General features: G+C 32.7%; 1 protein-coding gene across 5 annotated transcripts in view; it reads right to left on the reverse strand.

The window, feature by feature from the left end:
* Positions 1-5,194: 5,194 nt before the first annotated feature.
* Positions 5,195-15,186, reverse strand: part of LOC115216617 (V-type proton ATPase 116 kDa subunit a1) — a 153,638-nt gene continuing 143,646 nt past the window's right edge. For all 5 annotated transcript variants that reach the window (XM_036506447.1, XM_036506446.1, XM_029786097.2 and 2 more), the window contains 3 exons: positions 13,270-13,390; positions 11,568-11,739; positions 5,195-10,663 (listed from right to left, as the gene is read on the reverse strand). In XM_036506447.1, coding sequence (XP_036362340.1) covers positions 10,570-10,663; positions 11,568-11,739; positions 13,270-13,390 — 387 coding nt within the window. In that variant the 3' untranslated portion in view covers positions 5,195-10,569. The remainder of the gene's footprint in view (positions 10,664-11,567; positions 11,740-13,269; positions 13,391-15,186) is intronic.

The raw sequence follows: 15,186 nt of genomic DNA on the forward strand, positions 1-15,186 counted from the left end.
GATAAGGGATTGGGGGACCCTGTCAAAGGCTTTCTCCAAGTCCATGAAAGCTGTGTAGAGGGGTTTATCTTTAGCTAGGTATTTCTCCTGCAGTTGTCGTACCAGGAATATGGCATCAGTGGTGCTTCTCACCAGCACAAAACCAAACTGCATCTCATCTAAGTAAATTCTCTCCCTAATGAAATGGGCTATGACCCTCTCTGTGACCTTCATCACCTGATCCAACAGTTTAATACCCCTGTAGTTATTTCTGTCTAGAGCATCACCTTTACCCTTGTAGCAGTTGACTATGGAGCTGCTATGCCAGTCATTGGGTATGACTCCATTATGAACTACCTGGTTTACAATGCAGGTGACTAGGTTATAGCTCACACAACCAGATGTTTTAAGCATCTCAGCAGTGATTCCTGGTGGGCCTGGGGCTTTTCCTGGTTTCATACCCTTAATTGCCTTAACTACTAGGGAGCTGTCTATTCTGATAGCTGGTCCCTCTACTGGGTCAACATTTGGCAGGCTCTCCTCCTCCCATTCATTCTCCACATTCAGCAGTCTTTCATAATGGCTTCTCCAAGCCTCTTTCTTTTCAGAAACATTGAAAGCAAGTGCACCATCATCCATGCGGACGCATTTCTTTCCTGTGACATCACTATTTTCTCTCACACACTGTCTAGCAATCCGAAATACCTCAGTTCTTTGGTCCTCACGTCGCTGGACATTGGCAAACTTCTTCTTTTCCGCTTCACCCTTGGCTATGTATACCTGCCACCCAGCCTCTTTTCTGGGTACCTGGTACAGTTCCCTGCTACCCCCATCCCTCCAGGATTTCCAGGCCTGTTTCTTTGCTCTAATGGCTTTGTCTACTGTTCTATTCCACCACCATGTAACTCTGGGTCTGGAAGGGACTTTGCACCATGCACAGACTTGGCCTGTGGCACTCAGAAAGCTGTCCCGTAGGAATTTCAAGCTACCTTCTATGTCCGACGTCTGTAGCTCCTCCTCCCTCTCATCAAATTTCTTGATTAGGATGTCCCTAAATCTCTGACCATGTGAAGGGTTCTTTAGCTTCCAAATCCTTCTTTTCTAGATTGGTCTGCTTCTTGGTATCCTTCTGGCCACAAGCCTAAAGTCACTAATGACTAGCCTATGCTGAGGGGTACATTCTTCACCCGGGAGGGTCTTTGCATTTAAGAGCAACCTTACATCCCGCTGTCTGGTGAGGATGAAGTCTATTTGGCTAGTGGAGTCCCCTGACTGATAGGTTATAAGGTGGCAGTCTGGCTTCCTGAAGTTAGTGTTGCAGATTAAAAGGTTACAGGCATCACAGAATTCCAGTAGTCTAGTTCCCTCATCATTTCTGGTGCTAATATCATGGCCACTGTGTACCCCAGTGAAGATACCCGATTCCCGCCCAACATGCCCATTAAAGTCTCCAGCCACAAAGATGAGGTCCTTGCCACTCGTCTTTGCGGTAGCCTGTAGAAGGGTATCATAAAAGTGGTCCTCCTGATCATTTGGTAGTCCCGCATGTGGGGCATAGGCGGAGATAATCGTAGCTGTGCCGTTCTGTAGGACTAACCTGAGCTTGAGCACTCTCTCGCATACCCTGACAACCTCTATGACTTTCTCCACCCATTTCTCCGCAAGGAGAATGCCTACACCATCCATGTTACCTTGCCAGAATATTTTACACCTATGTGCCTTGCCTGTGAGGACCCTAGCTGAAGCACCTCTCCATCTTACCTCTTGTATGCAGCATACATCAACCCGTCTTCTTTCAAGCATCTCTACAATCTCACTAGACCTACCATAGATAAAAAAATGTTTTAAAAAAATAAAATATGGTATAGAGAAAATAACAGGCATTAAAAAGAGTTTTCAGTTACATGTCAGAAGAAAAAGTATTCCAACAATTGTTTCTGAGGTTCATTCATCCAAATCTTAAGATTCATTTTCAGAGAATGTTTCCTTCATGAAAGTAAAGAAAAAAAAAATGATGTTTACACTACATATGTATTCAGTTCTTTGACAAAGAACTGAATGCCTATTTAGCGTAAACATCATTTTTTCCCCCTGATGAAGGAGACATCCTCTGAAAATGAATCTTAAGATTCATTTGTTATTTGGATGAATGAACCTCACAAACATTTGTTGGAATGTAACTGAAAACTCTTTTTAATGGCTATTATTTTCTCTATACCAAATTTTAATTAAAAAATAGACGTATTTATTTATATTCCATTATTATTTTTATCTATATTCCATTATTATTATGTTTATATATTAATATATTTATATGTCCAAGTATATTTTTAATATTCATATATTTTTATATTTCTAATATATCAATGTATGTTTCAGCTTGGACAATTATTTTTATCTTAATTAAACCCATATATATGTGTTAACCGTAGTTTGCCTGATTTGAGCTTTTTCTATTGCATCCATTATATATATACATATATATGTAGAAGCACTGTGTGTCCCACCCACACATAACAAGAAAACGTCTCACACCCTACCACAAAAAACCAAACACCTCTACATCTCTTCCTCACATTTCCACTTCATGCACTATGCTTACCTCCCTCTCCCCAATCCTGTCCTTACAGCCTGTTTCTTTATATCATTGCGAGCCAGTAGCTCCCCATCTATGTACTCAGGTTTTCACAACACCCTTCCCCTTCCCACTCTCTAATCACACTCCTTTGGCAATATCCTGTCACTTATATTATGACCTTCAAACCTCAAGGGTATGCCCTGGTACTTGCCACCATCTATATCTCTCTCTGCTTATACTCGACCATCCCATTTATATTCTGATCCCTGTTCCTTGTGAGTATGCTCTGCACTTTGCCACCCTCTTTATCCTAATGTCTCCCACTCTCTCTCCCACTCTTCTTATCCTGCATTCCCTTCAGGTTGGGTAACCATGTATCTCCTTTGTAGCATCTCTTTCTCTCATTCCTGATCTCTCTCTCTTTGGCCAGGTACAAGGTTGTACTGCCTCTACAGCAAGACACCCATTTGAAGTAGAGACAATAACTTCTGTCTATCAATCTCTACATTATATATATTCATACTCTCTTTCACATACATATACACAGATGCATACATACACTTTTAGGAGTGTTGTTGTTTTCCTTTTGCCTGTCATTGTCCCAAAAGCAGCTGCAATTAATTCCCAAGGGAATTGTAGCTGCTTTAGGAGTGGGTAGCAAACTGTTTTTTAATTGAATGAATTGGTGTCAAAAAAAAAAAAAAGAGGATCCATTACATTTTTAAAGATATGTTTGTTTATTGAAAGGGAGCCTCTGCATGCAAGATTGCTGGGAAGTGGGGCCTCCTTGTATTGAGTGCTGCATATTCTTCATAGCAGGGGTGCCCAATATCTATCAGGAGCCTGTGGTAATTGCCCCTTCGACCCCCTCCCTGGGAACACCTTTTCTTCACTTCTACTGTAGCTAAATAAACCTGATGTCTAGCTTCCCTTTTAGCTTTCTGATATGAATCTTTGCTACCCCCTCCCTTCCATTTTTTCCAGACCTGTCTCTTCTCTTATGGCCTTGTCAACATCACTGTTCCACCGCCACATCACCCTTGGTCTGGCAGAGGCTTTGCTCCAACCAGTTACCCTCAGTAAATTGTCCTCCTAACACACACACACACACACACACACCAATCTTTAACAGTTAACAAAAGGAATATATAAATAATCAAATGGAAACACATTTTGCATACATTCAACATTTTATTCACCATAAGATTAAAAATCACAATGCTTAAATCACCAAAATAATTCTGTTGTACATTTGAAACTGTCTTAAGAAATAATTAAATATTCTAGACATTAAAAACATTTTGATTGGATCAAAATAAATAAATTGAGAATAGGATTACTTGAGTTTAATACAGAAATGAAATTGATTACATCTCTTGATAGTATAGAGAAGATATGCTATTGTGTCATATTTTCTTGGTCAACACTAGTATGGCTAGTTTTTTTGTCATAATCTTGCTAGATAGATTTTGAATTTGAATTTTAAAAGGATAACTAGTAAAATTTTGAGAGGTAAAAAAAACCAAGATTCTCACCCAGTTTTTTTTAACATAAAATAAAGAATAAAATAGTTTGATTAAGCCGTAGCTTGTGTTCAGTCGGTACAACCTCTGGTGTCACTGCCCCTTCCAGGGCTCACACCTAATTCACAGCCAACCTGAAGGCCTTCAGTTTGAACTAAACATATAATTTTCTTTAATTTCTGTTCATATCTATTTTTACAGGCTAATCTAGGTTGGATGATTTCTGCAAATTTATATATTTGATATTTGTACATTGTTGGAGGTTACTGTTGAATATCTGTCTAATCACCACCCATTAGCAATGGGACCCATATGCTATTGAGGCACATTAAAGCAAACAGTTATCTATCATGCCCAGGGACAAACACATTGGTCTATAAATAACATTTTATCTTGTGACCATATGGTTACTAGATTATCTCATGTCTATGCAGTCAATAGATTATCAAGTTGATTTTGTAGCCTTTGTACTTCATAAACAATGAAAGGTAAATGAAATATGAAATAACTGGATAAAAATACTGTAAATACATATGTATATATTATCTAAACCTATTTATTAGTTAATTATGGCTTGAAAACAAAAGAAAAACAAATGGGAAAACATGAAAATGTCTTTATAAATTGAGAAATAAGGAACAAATTTACCTTATAGCTAAAAGGAGGTTGGCAAAAATAGAAAATGAATTCATAATAAAGAACACAGAACATTGGTAAAGTATGATCCTTCAACAAATAAAATGATGAAAACAATGAAAAAAAATTCAACATTGAATTTAATGGTTCAATACCATGAATATTGAAGAATTTAGGAAGCCACTTCATTTCTAGTTCTCCTTAACCTAAGAATTAATGGTTTTAGCAAAGGCCTGCAATTTTAGGGGAAAGGGGTGTTGGTTATATCAACTCCAGTACTTGAATTGGATTCTATTTTACCAACCCCAAAAGGATGTAAGGTAAAAACTGACCTCAGCAGGATTTGAATGCAGAACTGTAAAGAACCATAAGAAATGCTGCAGAGCATTTTGTCTGATACTTTAATATTCTGTCAGCTCATCACTTTAAACTAAAAATGAATAAAGTTTGAAGAAAACATAACCTACACAGATATATATTTATCAGAGGTGGCTTTTGTATTAATAAGCCAAAAGAGTAGTAAGTTTGTACGAAACTAATTTAATTTTATTCTTTTATATATAAAGTTGTTCTGGGTTTCACTTCATCTTTTTCATAATTTTGATAGCTGATTCAAAACAGCAAAATGGTAACGAACCTTACAATCACATGAGAAGATGAGCAACCTGTATAAGCACATATAAACAAAAATCTAAACAGAAATGAAAAACAAATAAAAACAATCATTCATTTCCATTTACTATTCTAGAATCTTTAATCTTAAAAATTTTCCAAACTGACATCCAAAAAAACAACAACAAAAAACAAAAACAAAAAAAAGCAAAAACCCCCCAAAACAAGAAGTTGAAAATAAAAGAAAGAAATATAGGGTAGAGATGAAGACTAACGCTGGTGAAAGAATATCTAGCTTTAATTGTTCTTTATATTGGTAACATTTCAAAATAGAAATTGTTTACTGAGGAAAAACATATTGTCAATAACAAAAAGAAAAAAACAATTTTTGAATCCAAATGGGAGAAGGGGGTTAAAAGATTAATGAAAGTAGTTTTTTTTTTGTATGTCTGTCAGTCAGTCTTTGTTATGCGTGTCTAACCTTGTAATGTTTGCATGTCCATCTGTCTGCCTGGCCGATGTCCACATGTTTCTCCTTGCTTTCTGTGTGTGTATTTGTATGTTTGTTTGTCTTTATGTTTCCATGTCCATCTTTCTGTATGCCTGTCCTTTCCCCTTGTTATGTTTGTACAATTAAAACATCTTACACATGTAACCAATGGCATCACAGTGTGTCCTTGGGCAAGATATATCACTCTATCAAGAAGAGCTAAAACTCAACAACAGTTCCCAACTTCAGTTTATGTAAATATATAAAATTTCAGAATGATTCAAATTACACTAGCATGGGTAAAAAGTAAAACAAACTAGAAGAGGAAAACTTATATTGAATTATAATTTCTACAATAAGGAATTTATATAAAATTTTGCAATGATGCAACAATTGAGATTCTTGCCATTTCAAGTCAGCACAGAATTTTCTAAAGATTATAAACATTTATGATTCTATTTTTATTCTTATGAAGTTAAACAACAATTCACTGATATTTGAAACAACTATGAGAGAATACTATTTTCTTTTAATAGTAGGGACAAATCTTTATCTAACAGAAAAGATGTATTTCTGATATAGGTATACTATATAACTACTCACATACACAGTTATAAATAAGGAGTTCAGAACAGACTGGTAAAATATTCAGAGCTATTCAGTGCATTTTTATTTTTATTTTACCATTGGTAAAATTATTATAATTAAATATATATAGTTACAAGTACATAAAGCTTAGAGCTATGTGAATTGCTTTACCTCAGCAACCATTGTTCCTGGAAAATCTTTATTTTTTAATAAATAGCAAATTTTCTAAGCCACCTAAGTCTGACATCTTATGTCTATTTTCTTTCATTTTCATCTTCACATTTTCTCTTCTAAATATTTTGTTTATATATTTGAATATATTTCCACCTCCTAATTTCTCATTTCCAATGTATACTTTTGATACTAAAACTCTTCAATCACCAACATGGTTACTACAATACTGATATGATTGTACTCTATAAATGTTTATAAATATATCCAGCTGGAAAACAATCTAATTAGCATGGAACTTTAACTCATGGTAAAATAGTAACATTTAATTGCGATTTTATAAATGCATTAGATATATATTACTATTTTTATCTACTACATTTAGCCTTATTTTTGTTTACAAATTATGTGTATGTTTAAGTATAGGTCTCATGTTAGCTTTCACAACTGAGTGTTCCACTTGTTTGATCATATATACTATATTCAATGTTTTATAGTCTAAATGGCTATGGCTTCTACAGAGATCTGAAACCTTAATACAATCCTTCTACACACACACACTACGCTATGGTTCATAAGCTACAAAAAATAATAAAAATAAACATTTTAAATTTTCTATTTAAATGAATTCACTTCATTTCTGATTGATCTTTGTATAAATTTTGGGAAAAATAAAATTACAAATAAACTAATTTTAGATATGAGAATAGAAAAATTAATTTTTAAAAAATGTGAAATTTAGATTTTCAGTTTAAGTAATACTTTATAATTTCATTTTTTAATAAGAACTAAGTAGTTAAGTGTATAAAATAATGATGTAAAGAATGCTTATAATTTATAACTAAGTTTTTTAAAATCCCCTTACAAGAGACTTTATTTTGTGTATTTTTGCAAGAAATGGAGAGTTTACATACACACAACTCATTAATGAGACAATATGTAAAAGAGAAAACCTAACTAGATCTTGGCAATTATCTATGTATCAATAAATATTTGGTATCATAGCTTTTCTGTTAGGGTAGGCAAATTTCCCACAAATTGCAAAATTACAAATTTCTCAATGAATGGTAAAATTAGACTGATTTTAGTCAGTGGGTATCATTAAGAATAGAACAACCAGAACAACTTCTTTTCGGCACTTTTCTATTCTATTTGGCAGGTAAATTTCACTAAATTTCTACAGATGTATTTATATATAAAGGAAAAACGAAATGAACAATGAAAAACCACTGTATCCTTATTTTATTTCGAATAAGGGAAAATATATATAAAGAGAAAAATATATGTATATATCTATTTGTTTTTTTAATTAAAATGAGAGAGAAATTCAGTTGAAAAAATATAGCCCTTTAATAGTATAAAGGAGTCGATGTATTGAAATGATAGGCACTGTCAAATGAAGGGAATAAGTTAGGAAAATAGAGGAAATTTATGAGGAAAATTAAAGTACAAGGAAAAAAAAACCAAAGCTAAAATTTTGAGGAAGAAAATATCAACAATCAGGAGACACATAAATAAAACCCTATTAAAGAATACTTCTGGTATGTGTAGGTTATTAAGATGGGGGGGAAGGCTGGGGTGGGTGGGGGAGAGGAGAACACAGTAAAAAATGGACGTGACTCAATACATAACCAATTTAGGATGTATTGGTAATCCCATTGAAAACAAGAAAACAGTAGAAAAGATTAGGTCCATCCTATATAGGGGCAAGTTTATCAATATAGGAACCAACGCAACATAATTAGAATTCAAGACAAAGAAATATTAAAGTATTTGAAATTGTATTCAGAAATGTTGTATTACTAAAATATCAATTTAATCTAAATTATTGTTTATCAGAAACAAACAAAGGAAAATAATAATAAAATTATTTCATTTAGATATTGCACTTTGTTTGAAATTTCAATTAAGTAAAATGAGAATTTTTCATTTAAGAAAATTATCATCTTAAAAAACACTATTATAGAGCTTTATATTCTGTTGAACTGTAATCAGGTAGTTAATATAATTGATTCTAAAATGGTTACTTATATATTCCAAGAAAAATGAAAATAATAGGCAACATATTGGTTATGTATTTTCAACAAATCCCAGCCTTCCATTCGATTCAGTCGTTGTGACCCTGCCTACACAGCTAGTTCAAGAGAGTAGGGGACACTTAACTCCCCATCTCCATATTACAATCGTTGTGATCCTGCCTCTACTGACAACAATGGTACCAATACCATCTAGATAGAGTGGTAAGGTGTTTGCTGTTTATCCTGCCTCCATCATATTTGGCCAGCTTTATGCAGATACAGAGGATAACAATATTATGGAAGAAGTTATTAGCTAAATATCAAAAAGGAGAGTGAGAGAAGAGATATATAAATGATACACAGATCAGCCAAGATCAATATTTTTTTTAGTTTTTTTTTTTACATTTTAATTAAATAAAATATGAAAAAAAAAGAGAAAAATAAAGAAACACTAACAACATTATGAAAGAATTATGGAGACTGAATTAAAATTTCTTGCAGATTGAGAGAAGTGAAATGAGAATATGTTCACATACTTTTCAGAAGAAACCATGAAGTGAAGTGAAGTGAAAATACTCCAACTCAGGATCAAAATTAGGTTGCAGAACTTACTGTATTATCCCACTAAAGGCCACTAAAAATACAAAACTTAGTTTTCAATAACTAACTACTTACACTGAAGTCCAAATATTTTATTTTTTATCTAGAATTAGTACAAGTATATGTATATAGGTGTGTGTGTGCATGCATGCACATGGGTTTGTTTTTTGAAAAATTTAAACTAAATTTACTGCCAAACAGTAAAAAAGGGTTTAAGATGGAAAATACTTTACTGAGTTGAAAACTATTGACAACAATAGCACAATTTCTACATAGATAAATTTATATGACCTAGTTAATACAATTACATTGTGGAAAAGTCGTGTTAACCATTTAAATACATCTGTTATTCTCATTTTATTTCTCAATACTACTATCACTAGAAAAATGAATACAAACTGTTTGCGTGTGCTTAAATGGCAAAAATGACCAACACGATGCAATTATTTCCATTTCAAGAATGGATCGAGTCACTAGCTAACCAAGTACAACTCATATATATATATATCATATTATAGTCTGTTATATTATATCATAGAAGTCAAAAATTATTATTTTACCAGATTGTACAAGTTGAAACTAAATTTTAATTTTAGCACAAAATTGGAAGTGATAAAATGTAGTCATGTGTACCCCTAAGTTTTACAATCAAAATTAGTAAGATTTTATATGAAGAAAACTAAGTTTCTTAATGTGTGTGAGAAATAATGAAAAATTGTTTTCCACATGTGGCACAAATAAAATTGTGGAAACAGGACTATATCTAACATAACTGAAAATATCTTGAAATTCATTCAGAAAATTTACTTGTATTGCACATAGTTTATTCAGACTAATACATTAAAAATATTTCTTAGTAGACTAAGAGATCAATGTCAAATGTTTAGGATTACTGTCCAAGAAAAATGAAAAGTTTCAAGAGGAAAAGCAGTCACCTCCATGGAGGTAACAACTAAATACCACAATTATTTTGTTCATCATTCTGCCAACTACTAACCTTTGCATCATTATAAACAACTATATTAATGAAAAGTATTCTGGAAATTAAAGTATTTTCTCATAATTTACTGGTGTGAAGAGTTAAGAAAAAAGAAAAAAAATTCTTTTCTAAAACATTTGATCACTAATGAAAATCCCAAATTAATAATGTTAATTGAATAAATATCTAAGGGGAAAACATCAGATCAGTATTTTTTTACTGTGACTGTTTAAATGCAGCAGTGAAAGTATGACTGTAACCAAAAAAGAGAAAGAATAACAACAATGGCAACAACAACAACAATTCATGAGGGTATGTTACTAATTTTAGTAGCAGCATATCAACTACTGGATCTGTGACGATGATACAAGGCCCAGCACTACAACAGTAATAGCTCATTCATCACCTCCATAATCCAAAATGTGTTCAAAAGAGAATGGCTGAAACAGATATCCAGAGCCTTGATAAAATTTGTTCTGGAATTCAACCCTGAAAATAAAAGAAAAAATAAACAAATATAGATACAAATGCGCACACATAAGTGTAAAGTCAAAAACAATAAGACAAAATATGATGAACATATAAATGTGTGCGTGTGTATATATATATACACACACACAGTGATTAGGCAAAATAATGGAAACACCTAGCATCATAATTTTGAAATATCTCAAGATGATAATGCACCAATTCACACAGCTAAAGTTGTTACTGAATGGCATGAGGAACAGTGAAGCTGAACATCTTATCTGGCCAGCACAGTCCCCAGATTTCAATATTATTGAACATTTATGGTGCATTTTAGAAAAATAAGTAAGGAGTCAATATCCTCCCCCATCATCACTACAAGAACTGGAGACTGTTTTAGCTGAAGAATGGACAAAAATTCGTTTGGAAACAATTCAAACTTTGTACAAATCCATACCTCATAGAATTCAAGCTGTAATTACTGCCAAAGGTGGTCCTACCCATATTAAAATAAATTTGTTTGAAATTTTAAGGTATTTTCATTATTTTGTCCAACCCCTATATGTATATGTGTGTGTGTGTGTGTAAACATGCATACAAGCAACAATATAATAAAAAATCAGATATTATTTTGATTCTGCTTTCATCTTAAACACTACAACATGTAACATTGTCACCACTTTATAATGCTGAATTCGTAGGAAATCTAGCCACATTTGACTGAGGTTATAGCGAACCTCTTAATAAGGACTTTCTCTATATAAACTATTGTTTTATAAAGGGTGTGGTTAGTGGCTTGGAGACTAAGCAGTTTCAAATGAAAAACAATTGCAAAGTTAATGAATTCATTAAATTTATATATTTATCTTATTAGAAACTTACTGAAATAGAAATTATGGAAAAATATAATATATATTTGCCTTACCAATGTAATCGAAGAGCATGAAGGAAGGCTGATAACCCTTCCATCACCAATAAAACTGTTACTGTGAGAACTGCCCATAATGGAAATATCATAAACGTCATAATAACTCCACCATAACCTGACTGGTTTAAAGCTTTTCTCATCACCATCGTCCATAATACTTCAGACAACTCTAAAATAAAAAATAATGAATAATTAAACAAAACCATTATTTTTATGTCTATTTTTCAATGCTAACAAAGGCTAGATGAGCCATCTCACTTCATGTCCTTTGGCACACACAGCAATAGAGGAAAAAAAACTAACTGTGGTGTTGTGTATGTCTTATAGTGTACACTGCATGCATTTTACCATGGCACCAGCAGCAAAGATGGTATCATGTGAGCTGGACTAGACACTTCATCCTTCTAATTACTATTGAGTTTATATTCAGAGTTACTGTTCTCTAAAACAAGTATTTTTATTACCACTTAAACTAAAAGAATTTTTATACATAATTTATCACAGGAAAAATAGATAATAGTATACTCCAACAGAGGCTGGAGCAGGTAAAAGGCATAGTATTATGTCTGTTAAGGGAGGAGGGAAGCCTTACATTGATTGCCTCAGTTTAGTATCATAGTAATAGGTGGTGTGAATTTTGCTACCAAGTGGGGTATTATTGTATTCATGAATGGAACTAAGTAGGGCTAAGAGACTAATAGCGGTTTCACTTGTACTGTTAGGATAAGGGGTGGAACAATCATCAACATGTGCAACTATTTAGTGAGAAAGAGGAAGTATGATAATGACAGACTCTAAAATAGAAAAAATAAATTAAAACAAAATTTTTTATTTTGTTTCAACAATACATAAAAAGGTACATTGGTTAAATGTATGTGCAGCCATCACCCATATATATTATCATCACATTTATCTAATCTAGATAACAGTGATAAATATTATATTAATATTTATTATAAGTGACCATAGGAGAGCCTGCCAGGCTAATGAGATTAATATATTCAGCTTGAAAATCTATAAGTCATTTTCAGAAGAAAAATATTTGAACCTGGAGGATTACAATTGTGAGGTGTAAGGATTAGGTAAGGCATTTGGTGTAGGTCACTACAAGATGAAACAGATGAAGAGGGTATGCAGGTAGTTAAGAGCAGAGGCAATTGTTGTTGTGATAAATAGACAAAGAAAGGGATAACTGTGTTAGTGATTAATTCTTGTTCATGACTGATCCATTACCAATCAGTCAAACAGCTGTATTGGGGGATTTAAAAAAATGTTATTTAGGATGTGTGGAAGTACAACAGTATTTCAATGAGGGTTTTAGTAGAATTTTATAAATAACCAGTTAAGTAACCAGGGTGGTCTAAGCATTTGAAGATATTTTGACTTTAATTATGTGTTGTCTATGACCAGAGGGACTGAGGTTATAAAACACTTTCCTTGAATTGCTCTATAAAATGACCCTCTCTAGGTCTCTTTTCAAGGATCTAATGTAAACTGTACATTATATTTAAGGAAACACTGAACAGAAATATAGTGACATTTTAAACACATACTTGCTCTACACAAAAATACTCTCAGGTTTTCTGTCCATAGGTTTAGTGTGAATTATCCATTAAAACTAATGTCTACCCAATGAAACAACAGACAGAAATATATCAGTTATATCAGTAAAATGTAAGAAACAAAAATTAACACTTACGTGCATGAGCTAAACTCAGTGCCCAGAGTCGAAGATAGGAAGCTGTATTTGAAATACAACTTAAAGAATATTCAATGGTATGGATAGCTTGATGAATCAGAGTATCAGCAAAATCGAAGTCCTGAAAATTGGCAAATGAATACATAAATACATAGAAACAACATTTAAATAGCCAATATGTAAAGCATATTTTTTCATGTGATAATTTTTTTTTTTTTTAAGTTGAAGGCAATCAGATAGCTTATAATTTACAAATTGTTACTGTTAATTTGCTTCAGTTTTATTTATGAATAAATGAAGAAGTTAATGAAAGAAAAAGAGAAAGAATCTCTGGCAGAATAATAGTTAATTTTTATGTTAAAAATGGATGCAATTATAGGCAGATATCCTCAACACTGACAACATCAAAATACAACAATTAAAACTAAAAAAAAAAACTGCTACATACAACAACATGCTACTTTTCCTATCTTGGCTTTCAGCTCTAAATATTTGTGTGCAATCATGCATGACAAATAAGGATTCAATTTGTAGAAATAATAACATATGTTGAACTTTTTTTTTCTAAGTGTTATGAAAAACTTTCTTAATTGCACAGTGCAGATATACTTACCTGTAATATTTCTGTAAATAGAAACTTATAAAGGAACATGAGGGTTGTTTGAATTTCCAAAGGAAATGAGAGAAAAGAACGTATACATTCGTTTATATTTCTTATTTAAACACTAATAATTGTTTTACTTAGTAATGCAAGGAGTAGCAAGTGACTGACAAATTAAATAACCATAAATGATTGGATTTAGTTTGAGTTTAAGTAAATAAGGGTATAATCAGGTTTTGGTATATATTTGAGCTTGTGTATAAAATTGTCAGACAAGATGTCTTGTAGTATTTGCTCCAGCTCCTTATGTTCTGAGTTCACTAGGAAAACACAGATACCAAGCTATATCAACCTTTGCCTTTCCTTGGAAAACATCAATGGCATGGAGAGGATCTTCCCAGCAGCAGATATGCAGTCAATTCTGACCAATAATGGCCTTAAATAGAAATGCAGCAAAAATTAATGTTTAGATGACAATTCTACTATATAATATGAATTATGAATAGATCATGGTAATTAAAGGGCAGTTACTTTTCAAATGAACCTAGAAAGCATACAAGTTATATATTGAGATGATCTGCAATGAAATGGCAACCAATGGTTAAGTTTACTCCACTTCTATGTTACTTAGAACTTTCTAGTTTTATTTTCAGCATGCACTTCAGTTGTATTTGTACAACAATTTATCAAGCTGTAACGCAAGTACCAATGTGAGCCAATAAGATGGCTTTTATGCGGTCACTTGACTTGCTAGAAACCTCCACCAAGAGGTACCTTATCAGCTTAGGAAAAAGGTAACACATATTGGATAATACAGTCCCCAGATACACTTGTTCATTCCTTTACATCTGTTTGTTCAAGCTAGTATAGGCTGAATGGTAAATTATTTGAGGCAAATCTTGCAGCTGGATGTTTCCTGTCATCAAGCGTTACTCATTTTTTAAGTAGGGGATCTTTTGTTTTGCTTGTCTTTGAAAGTACACAGTGACAGGATGAACTGTCAACAGGGAATATAAATATGACAATCATGCACAAACAATAGGAATACACATACATATATACAAACATATACATATATATATATATATATACAGGGTGCATAAGATATTTGAGGACAGATTTATGTTTATAAAAAAAAAGATATAAAATAACAGATAATAACTTTATTTATTAAAATATGCTATGAGGATAAAAATAAACCTTCTTTTCTATAATATTATTCAATAGTCACCTTCAGCTTCAACAACTGCTTCTATATGATATCTAAAGTATCTACATGCTCAAATCAAATGGTCCTGGTTCATTTTGGACATTAA

Source organism: Octopus sinensis, linkage group LG10, assembly GCF_006345805.1.
Source record: "Octopus sinensis linkage group LG10, ASM634580v1, whole genome shotgun sequence".
In the NCBI taxonomy this organism is placed as follows: Eukaryota; Metazoa; Mollusca; class Cephalopoda; order Octopoda; family Octopodidae; genus Octopus; species Octopus sinensis.